The sequence below is a fragment of the Petaurus breviceps genome, unplaced genomic scaffold, assembly GCF_028583685.1.
Source record: "Petaurus breviceps papuanus isolate PSGF00001 unplaced genomic scaffold, PetGlider_PUasm1.0 176, whole genome shotgun sequence".
NCBI classification, from domain to species: domain Eukaryota; kingdom Metazoa; phylum Chordata; class Mammalia; order Diprotodontia; family Petauridae; genus Petaurus; species Petaurus breviceps.
In genome coordinates this window covers 13724081-13735148 of record NW_027185771.1, presented here as the reverse complement: position 1 = coordinate 13735148, position 11068 = coordinate 13724081, and the positions used below count along the sequence as shown (strand labels likewise).

At 41.9% G+C, this 11068-nt stretch overlaps 1 protein-coding gene across 1 annotated transcript in view; it reads left to right on the top strand.

Moving 5' to 3' along the window:
• Positions 1-685: 685 nt before the first annotated feature.
• WFDC1 (WAP four-disulfide core domain 1) overlaps positions 686-11068 on the top strand; it is a 49311-nt gene continuing 38928 nt past the window's right edge. Inside the window, exon 1 of the mRNA XM_069085650.1 lies at positions 686-1139. Within this exon, the coding sequence (XP_068941751.1) occupies positions 984-1139 (156 nt within the window). The 5' untranslated portion in view covers positions 686-983. The remainder of the gene's footprint in view (positions 1140-11068) is intronic.

The window sequence follows — 11068 nt, the reverse complement described above, 5'->3', positions numbered from 1 at the left end:
TTAAATTAACCCTTTTTGCTTGTTTCCTCATCTGTAAAAGTGAGCTGGAGAAGGAAATGGAAAAACCACTACAGTATCTTTGTTAAGAAAACTCCAAAATGGGGTCAGGGAGAGGTGGACACGACTGAACAAGAACAAGGAGAGAGAGAGGGAAGGTTCCACGGAGGAGACTGCACGGGAATTTCCTGGAGAAAGACAGGGACTTGACCAGATGGAAATGAGAGGAATGGGGAGAGATGATGTGAGCAAATGAATAATCAGAATATAGATTAGGAATGAAACCCGTCTAAAAAGTGTTTTGTAGACCTAAAAGTGCTATAGAAATATGAGTTAATATTGTCACGAATAGGGGTGGTTTCTTTCTCCTTTATTGCTTTTGCTTCATTTAAAGGAGTTTTCCAATTGTAAAAGACCAACTTGATTTTATTAGCAACAGTTAAGTTAATACATGTGTTTTTACATTTTGTGGAAATGAATGCTTATGGGCTTGGGACATTTCCCCTCCTTGTACAAAGCCACTGAACAGCACACCTCCCGGGAGGGGACGGAATGTCCATGGGAAGTGCTTATTATCTTGGAAAGCCTGGGAAGGCCGCTTATTAGAGGCTGCCCTGCCCTCGTCTGTCTGCAAGCAAGACTTTCCCCCCACCCCCCTCCCCCTGCAGCTGTCGTCCGATCTGACGCTGAAGCTTTGAACGTAGCTCTCTGGCGTGCCAGATGTGGAGGAAGACTAAAAATAATCTCCCAAGCTATCACTGAGGGAGAAACACGTGCTCGGGGTGAGCTCAGGATCCAAGGACCCCAATCCGAGAGGAGCCAAGAAGGTCGCCCAGTGTGGTCCCAAAGCAGAGCTCTGGGCAGGACCCACACGGTGGGAGCTGGTCCTTCCCAGGCTGCACCCCGCCCACCCCAGCCCCGGCTGCCCGCCTCCACTCTGAACCCTTCACAACTTGGGCTCTGCTCTTTGCATTGCTGTGAAGAAAATGGTCCCCAGGAGTTATAGACAGGGAGGACAGCCCCGGGGCTGGGGAACCTTCGTTCCCCAGACTCTCTGCATCTTCTTGTTGCTATTAGATACGGGCTCTGCCAGAGGGTTATGGAAACGGGCGGTGAACTTGAAGTTGGCGGAGAAATCCCAAGTAAGTACCTGGGTGAGGGAGGATTGTTAGCTGGCCCTGTATGGGTTGGTGTCTGGGGGGACTGGCCGTGACATATAAATTCCCAAGTCGTGTAAAGGGAGGATAAGGAGGAGCTGGAGCCAGTTGTCGAAGCTCTGGAAAGTCGATTGTTAAATTTTCGGTGTGAACATTTGCACCTGAGAAATCAGCACCCTGCAGACCAAGGCTAGATTTATTGCTTTGGTGATTTTCTAGACTTGAGAGAGAAGATGTCGAAAATGGAGATTAAACTTAAAAGAGTGTCCTGAAGCGCTGATCAACAAACTCGTGGCGATAACACAGACAAAAGTTTTGCTATGCCACATTACACACAAGCGTATTACAGAGATACAAAAGTGTGTGAGATCCAGTCGGCATGGATGTTAGCAAACAAACCAGGAAAGTCTTCCTGGAAGAGGTGGCACTTGAGTTGGCTGTAGTGGAAAAGACTATGGCAGTGGAATCTGAAGACCCGAGTTCAAATCGTAACAGTTACTTAGACCTACGTGTGTGAGGAACCTCTTTGAATCTCAGTTTGCTCCTCTATAAAATGGGAGGATTGGACTAAATGATCTAAAAATAACGGATGGAACTTCAGTAAGCAAAGGGAAGAGAGGACGTTGCAGGGACAGGGAATATTGTGAGCCAAGCCTTTGTTGGGAAGGGCGCATTTTGGCGCAGGGAATAGTTCGGATTGGTTGGTGGAGGGATTTTATAGAATGAAGTAATGTGGCATTAAGTTGGAAGGGTGGAGTAGAATGACATTATGAAAACTCATTGGAGGAGTGTGAATTTGACTCAGTAAGCAATTGTTCAGTCATTTTCAGTTGTGTCTGATCCCATTTGGGGTTTTCTTGGCAGACATATCTAATGGTTTGCCATTTCCTTCTTCAAGTCACTTTTACAGATGAGAAAACTGAGGCAAAGAGGATTAAGTGACTTGCCCAGGGTCACAGAGCAAGGAAGTATCTGAGACCAGATTTGAACTCAGGACCACGAGTCTTCCTGACTCCAGGACCCACAGTCTATTCACTGCACCACCCGGCTGCCCCCAGGAAACAATGGGGAGCCACTTTTGAACTGAAAGTTGATATGAACTGATATATGTATATATATATATATATATATACACACATATAATATATATGTCTCTGTGTATACACATATGTATATGTGTGCGATATAATACATATGTATATGTGTGTATACATGTATATATACATGTACACACATATACAGACACTTATATGAAAGGTTTTGGCAGCAGTGTGATGTGAAGGCTACCCAGGGAAAAAGGAAGGAACTAAAATAAATATATGAAAGGAAAAGTGTTTTTAAAAAAATTTTAAACTATTAAGGGGTTCCAAAATATGGAGGTTTATTTGAAGGATCAAATCATACTGAAAGAGTGCTTTGTCTTACTCAAAGAATCAACTAACACTTCTGTGTTCTACAATGTGTAAAGCATTCTTCCAGGTGCTGTGGGGTTATGGAGGTGCCTCTGACACCCTAGAGGAACTTTCAATTTTATAAAGGAGATGAGATACAGAAAAAAGACTGCCAGTACAAGATAGTGGGTGATCTGTGACAAATGAAGGGGTTAGAAAACAAATTAAGAGGGAAGAAAGACCATTATGGTCAGGGAGTGGTACCTGAGATGGACAGTGATTAAGGGGAGAAGAAGAGAGCATCCCCCAAAATGGCAAGGTACAAAGGAAAAAACTTGGGAAGGCAATGGGGAGGCCAGTCTAGCACAGAAGAGTCTGTTCTCCAGGCTGAGTCTCCTCTGTGCCCTTTCCTCTCTCTCCTGACAAGAAGGTTTATTTCTATGATTTATATAGAGCCCTTTATTCCTAAGAATTCAAAGGACTGGGGCAGCCAGGTAGCACAGCAAGTAAGAGCACCGGCTCCAGTGTTGAGAAGACCTGGAGATCGAATCCCGGGCTCAGACACTTAGCATCCACCCAGAAACACCTGGCCGTGTAACCTTGAGCAAGTTACTTAACCCCAATTGCTTAGGGGTAGGCAGGTGGCTCAGCAAGTAAGAGCACCGGCTCCAGTGTCGGGATGACCTGGATCAAATCCCGGCTCAGATACTCAGCACCACACCCAGAAATAACTGGCCATGTAACCTTGAGCAAGTTACTTAACCCCGATTGCTTAAAAAAAAAAAGAATTCAAAGGACTTTCTCATATATTATCCAATGATATCTCCAAGATGTCCCCAGTGAAACAGACTTTATTATTCCCCATTGGAGGGAGGTGGCTATATCCAAAAGAAAGGAGATGACATTTGGAAATGACCAGTGTAAAACTGGTGACCCAAATTGAGAGAATTGCTAGAAAAAGCCCCATGTTGGGAGCTTGGAGACCAAGAGGCTCTGTGACTTGGGACTTGTCCCTTCTCTTTCCTGGGTCTCAGTGGATTCTAAACTCCCTTCCAACTAGTAATCTTTATCAAAAGTTACATGACCTACCAGTCTTTGTAGGTAGAGGGAGTTTCCAAAGCTGTCATAGGCTGGTAGGTGGTGCAGTGTGGGGCCTGGAGTCAGGAAAACCTGAGTTCAAATCTGGCATTAGATACTTCCTAGCTGTGCTATAGCAATGAAAAATGGGAGATCCCTCCACTGATAGGTCTGAACCCAAATAAGAATAATAATAACAGAGAGAAGAGCTATGGGTAATTATATACTTTTCCCCCCAGAGACCTTTGATTTCATCTGTTTGGGAAGCTCCTGGCACTTTTTCTGCAATATGGGGTTGTTGAGAATTTTCTGGGGCACTGGGATTAAAGGTCTTGTCCAAAGCCATATAGCCAGGATATGCCAGACATAGAACTTGAACCCAGGTCTTTCTGACCCCGAACCCTGATCTCTAGCTATGCCACCTTGCTGTAGATAATGTCATAGGAATGTGGATTTAGAACTGTAAGGGACCTTAGAGGTCCCTTTACTTGTACAGATGAGGAGACTGAGGCCCAGGGGGATTAAGTGTTTTGCCCAAGGTGATACAGGTGGGATTTGAACCCAGGTTCTCTAGCCCCAAATCTGACACTATGCCCATAACTAAGGGACTGACTCAGACTTTGCAATGTAGTCTTATGCTCTCATGTTCAGTGACATAGACCTGACTTACCTTACCCCTTACCAACCCTCTATCCCATTTGCTTAGCCCTACTATGCTTACCCTGGGAGCCATGCAGAGGGAAGAGGGAGGGAAGGAAGGAAGGGTGGAAGGCAGGCAGGGAGGGAGGAAGAAAGGGAGGGAGGGAGACAGGAAAGGAGAGAGGAAAGGAGGAAGTGAGAAAGAAAGAGAGAAGGAAAGGAAAGAAGGAAGGAAGAGAAAGAAAAAAGAAAGGAAGGAAAGGAAAGGGGAAAAAAGAGAGGGGAGAGAGGAAGGGAAGGAGCAAAGAAGAAAAAAAGAAGAAAGGAAGGAAAGGAGAAATAGGGAGAGGGGAAGATAGAGAAGGATAGAGGAAGGGAGGAAGAAAAAAAAAAAGAGAAGGGGGGAAGAAAGAGAGGGAAGGAAAAAGGAGAGAGCCAGAGAGATTGTGCTCTGGATTCACCAAAGCAGCCTTCTAGAGGATGATGTAATCACAGTTGCAAAAGGATCCCTGAGAGTGACTCTGCCCCCTCCCTGGTCCTTGCAGCCTTATGAGTTTGCGTTCACTCTTCAAAACTGCTGTGAGAACTTGGCAGCAGCCCCCAAAGTTCCACTGCCTTGTTGGGAGGCTGCGATGCCCAATAGGAAACTTTGCTAAGCTTTAGTGAATTTGGCACAGCCAACTACATTCCGGTGCCAGTTAATTTCCTGAAAGTCTCTGAGTTTGTACTTTTATGATGCTCAGGTCCTGGTCCAGGCCAGGACCACAAAGCGGGCCCCTACCAGGGGACAGGAAGAGAAGCTCTGGTGTTTTCCCTGCCCCCTCCGTGAGCTCCAGAATGCCGATGTCTTCATATCTGGCCTCTTCTGATTCCAATATAAACCAAATACTTGAGGGTGTCGTGGAATAAAGCAAGAAGCTGTGTGTTTGTAAATGGTCCAATCACTTTCTGCAGAGGTGGCCAGCTCAGGGGGCAAACGCTTGCTTTTTTTCAGTGCATCCTGAGGCTTCTCATGGCTCCCGTGTGTATCTTCATGGCCTTGTAGAGGCTTCCATTTCTTCAGGTGCTTTCACTGGAGAGAGTGGGAAGAGATTTCTAGACCCGAACTCAGCATCTCTGGTAGGGTACTAGGTAACATCAGGCAAACCCAGATGTGAAAAGTTAGGAGGAAAAAAAACAAACCCCAAAAACCTAGCCATGTGACCCTGGGCAAGTCACTTAACCCCAATTGCCCTACCTTCCCCCTCCAAAAAGCAAAAAAAAAAAAAAAAAAGCAAAGAAAAGTTAGGAGGGAAAGAGAAGCAACATATAAAAAAATTCATTAGTCCTGATTCTGTCTCTATGTTGCTGCCTGACTTTGATCTCTCTCCTTTTCTCTTTTTCTCAGTTTCCTCATCTGTAAAATGGGAGGGTTTTCTCTACTTCAATGGAATTAGAACTGGGAAGGACCTAAGAGGTCACCGAGACTGATAATGATCTAAGACTGTATAACTGTCACTCGGTGTCATCTTTGTTAGAATAAAGGGGACCCTGAACAATCTAGGGGAAAATGTTCAGTTTAAAGAAGTCTAGATGGCACAGTGGATAGAGTATTGGGTTTGGAGTCAGGAAGACCTGAGTTCAAATCCAGTTTCATACACTTACTAGCTGTGTGACCTTGAGCAAGTCATTTAACCCTGTTTGCCTCAGTTTCCTCATCTGTAAAATGAGCTGGAGAAGAAAATGGCAAATCACTTCTGTATCTTTCCCAAGAAAACCCCCCAAAAGGCATCACAGAGAGTCAGACATGATTGAAAATGACTGAATAATCAGCAACAGCTAAATTTGATTATAAGCGTATAATATTTATATATAGCATATACATATATTATTATATTATATAATATAATTATATATATATATATATTATATAAGCATGTATAATCAAAACTAAAATCCTGTACCTTAATGTGATTTGGTCACTCAGAACAATGAACATGGAATCACCAGATCTTATGAAAAGAACCACTGTGGTATTGAGGAAAGATACTGAATCTAGAGTCTGAACGTCTGGGTTCATCCCAGTCCTGCTACTTACCGGCTGGGCAAATTGCTTAGCTCTCTGTGGCTCCAGGCTTCTAACATGTAAAATGAGAGAGTTGGACGATATAGTACCTCTAAGAGGCTTTCCAGAAGACAGCTACATGACACAGTAGTAAAGACCTAAACCTGGAGTTCAGAAGTCCTGAGTTCAAATCCTGCCTGGATACTTACTAACTGTGTGATCGTGGGCAAATCACTTAACCTTGCTCTGCCTGTTTCCTCATCTTAAAATGGACAAAATAATAGCACTTTCCTCATGGGGCTATTGTAAATATCCAATGAATTAACATGTGTGCAGTGCTTTGTAAACCTGAAAGCCATATAAAATACTGGATATCATTGTTATAATAAAAACAATTATAGTATAATTAAATAGTATTATAAATATTAAATAAATAGATATTAAACAAAAAATTATATTATTATATGACCCATGTAAATACTAGCTATTATTGTTATAGTAACAATAATTATTGTATAATATTTTAAATAATATATATAAGCTCTTTATAAATGTTCACTATTATTGTTATAAATAATAACAAATATTAGCTATTGTTAAAATAATTATAATATAAATAGTATTATAAATATTAAATAGATATTAAACAACAAATAAAAATAATATTATATATGTATATATATTCTAGCTATATTGTTACAATAACAATAATTACAGTATAATATTTTAAATAATATCATATAAGCTCTTTATAAGTGCTCACTATTGTTATATTTTAAATGATATATAAGTGGTATATAAATATTAACTATTATAATTAAACAGTATTATAAATATTAAATATATATTAAACAACAAATAAAATTAATATTATATGACCCGATGTAAATACTAGCTATTACTATTATAACAATAATTATAGTATAATATTTTAAATAATATCATATGTAAGTTCTTTATAAATTTTCACTATTATTGTTAAAATAATTATTATAATAGATTTTAAATAATATATCTTATATAAATATTAACTCTTGTTATAACAGTAATCATAATATAAAGAATATATAATATAATTATAAGCACAAATAATAGTATTTCTCTCTATCTATGATCCAACCCCAGAGTTGTGAGGAATAACTAAATAACATATGTAAAGCTCTCTGTTAAAGGTATTCATAGACAAAAGTCAAATGACTGATGGCTCATTACCTCAAAACATGGTATGGTAGAAGTTAACATGGTGGTGGGTTTGGAGTCATAAGGTTTGGGTTCAAATCCTGGTTCTGTTACTTAATAGTTCTATGAACATAAATCACTTAACCCCTTTGTGACTCAATCTCCTCATCTATAAAATAAAGAGCTTTGGATTAGGTGACCTCTAAGATCCATTCCAGGGCAGAATCCTGTTATCTATGTAATATATAGGGTGAGTCTTACTACAATGCTGTCTCCTATGCTCACACCATCAAGTCAATGACAAGCATTTATTAAGCACTTACTTTTTGCCCAGGCACTGTGCTAAGTGCTGAGAATACAAATACAAGTTGAAAGATGCCAATATTAAAAGGAAGCTGAAAAGGGGAGGTAGGGTAGCTAGTGATTTGCCATGGTAAGATAAAGTATGAATGAAGGGTTGGGAGTTCAGCCTGGAGGAAAATAAAGACATGGCTGGCCAGGGTCATCCATACCATAGAGGTTCAGGGAGGAACCAGCCAATCAGAGAAAGGGGCTGCAGGGACAGAAGGTACTTCCAGGGTGAAAAGTCCAGGGTGAAGAGGTTTCTGTGGTTTGGCAGAGGGAGTCTGGAGAGTCAGGAGTGCAGCCTGTCTGGAAACTTGACAATGGGAACAGTCACGCAACCAGAGCCTGTTAGAGCTACGTGCGATCTTTTGTCAACTAGTTCAACCTCTTCATTTTGCAAATGAGAAAGTTGAGGGAGTTCCAGAGAAGGGAAATGATTTACCCAAGGTCACATAGCTATTTAGGTGGGGGGCTAGGCTAGAACCAGCTCTCCTGATTCCCAGTCTTTCGTGGTTTTTGTTTCACAGTAGTGAGTATAGAATTTCTCCTTGTGTGGGCTCCAGCCCCGATCAGCCCCATGGTAAATCCTGGTCTTTGGAAAATAGCATAGTAGTGACTGTCTGTGAATTTGTCCTGACCTGTGAGACTTTTGTTCTGCGGAGAAATGTATTCAGGCGTTTGACGTCTGAATTCCAGAGGAAGAGTAAATAATGTTTGAAGGAAAACTGGCTTGCTTTCTCAATCAGGAAAGATTGTTATGGGTTGTGTTTTTATTAGATGGGTTGTTAAGTCTATTATAATCTTCCAAAGAAGGTCAAGGGCCTCCTATGGGGGAGGTGAAAGAAGAGGGGAGAGCAGATCGTCATTTCCTGTGGTTTCATCCAAATGTGCCCTCCTTATTAGCCCAAGAGTTAAGTAACTGAATTAGGCCATCCCTGGCTGAACTCTTGTTCTTCCTATAAAGAACTCCCTTTGGAAGTCTCCTTGGAATTTGAGATTGGTCCTTCCCCATCTCTGAGGTCTCCAACTGATGAAAAACATCCAGGAGGTTGCAAACCCTGACTAAACCTGAGCCCAGAGTTTGAGGCTGGGAAATCTAGGTCCAAGACAAGCAGTGGTTATGTTCACAAGGCATTTTGAAAATAAACTCCCAAGACAAATTCTTCTAGGGAGAGTGACTGAAGACTCAGAGGCAGTGTGAACCAGTGATAGGAACCCTGGATTTGGAAGTCTGAGGGCCTGGGTTCGAATCTGTACCCTGTTAGATGTGTGATGTTGGGCAAACTACTTCCCAGTCTGTGTCATGGGCTCCTCCTTTGTAAAATGACAGGGTTGCATTAGATTAGAAATTCTTAATGCGGGGCTCCATGAATATTTTTTGCCTTTTAAATATTTTGATAGCCATATTTCAATATAATTGATTTTCTTTGTAACACTATGTATTTTTTGTTAAACATTTAAAAACCTGATTCTGAGATGGAATCTATAATGTTTACCAGGCTACCAAAGGGCTCTAGGACATGAAACAGTTAAGACCCCCTGGAATAAATTATTTCTTAGGTCCCTTTGAGTTCTATTGGTCAATCAATAAGCATTTATTAATCACTCACTTATGTGCCAGGTACTCAGCTAGGTCCTGTCAATACAAAGGGAAAAGAAAAGTAGTCCTTGCCCCCAGGGAGCTTACATTCTATCTGAGGGGATGATCTGTATATGTCCAATACTTACCACAGCTGATCGGCCCAAGGACTCAGTCACCAAACCTCTCCCCTTTCTACTAACAGTCCCCTCTCTGGTCTGGACCACACACAGAGTTAGGACCAGGTTCAGCTTTGGGGTAACCTGGATTCTAATGAGAAGAGAAGCCTGTGTGTCCTCACATTCTTACTGGGTTCATTACACCTCCACATTCGGTGCCTTGGGGAAGACTAAGTTATAACTTAGATGTGGGCTCCTGTCTAGGGTCTCCCCAGAAGGAGAGTAGAAAGATACTCAGAGGTATGGCATATATATTTCCTGTCCACTAAAGGTATGCTAAAAGACTTACCTATAACAGTGATAAGACCTAACTGCTGTTAAAATCTGCCAGGACATTGAGCCATAAACATCAGAACATGAAGCACTTTGTAAAACCACTGTACAGGTATTTCTCATTTCACCTCGCCTCTGTACTGTCTCCCTCAGCCTTCACGTTCTTTAACCATCGGACCAGGCACTGAAATCCTCTCCCTGCTGGTGATATCTTTTCTGATGCTGGGATATCCTCTCTCGTAGAAGAATATCCCCTGTAGGGGTGGCTAGGTGGCCAGTGAATAGAGAACCAGCCCTGGAGTCAGGAGGACCTGAGTTCAAATCTGGCCTTAGACACTTAACACAAAAAAATTAGCCGGGTGACTTCGGGCAAGTCGCTTAACCCCAATTGCCCTCCCCCCCCAAAAAAAGTAAAAAAAAAAACCTCACAGCACAACTTTGGACAGCCCTGCAATCCAACAGTGTATACTATATGGAAATCTGAAGCCTACTAATCTGTAAATATATTCTGGCCTGGTTGTATTTGGTAACAGCTTTCTAGGTAACTGCTTGGGGCAGCTAGGTGGTATAGTGAATAGAGCACTGGCCCTGGAGTCAGGAGATCCTGAGTTCAAATCCAGCCTCAGATACTTAACAAAAAAAAAAAAACTAGCCGTGTGACCTTGGGCAAGTCACTTAACCCCAATTGCCTTCCAAAAAGCAAAAAAAAAAAAAAAAGAATGTCCCCTGTTTCCAGTCATCTCCACTTGAAGGATCTAAGATCTCTGAACCTTTCAAATTTCTAAGTTGACCTTCAAGCCTAGATGTATCCAAGTTGAAATCTATTCTCATTCACCTGAGGTCAAAATCAAAAGGGGCAGCTCCAGACCCAGGCCCAGGCAAGGTGTGTTTTAGCAGCAATGTGCCTGAGCAGTTTGACATTTCTGCTGGAATGGAGAAGAAGCAGCCCTACCCCCACCCTCAGAGGGTTTCAACACCACATAGGGAGTTGAAAGAAGAGAGGGACAAAGGCAGAGTCATAAAGGTCCAGTGAATCATTGGCTCTTCCTGCTTAGCAGCCAATGAGAGGATGCTTCTGCATCTCAAAGCACAAATCTTCTCAGTCCTAAGTCAGGATGGAAAAAGTGGTCAGCAGGAAGAGGAACTCTGTACATGCCCTGTTCAATCCTCATTAAACATATTTAGATATAATCAAAATAAATTTTGGG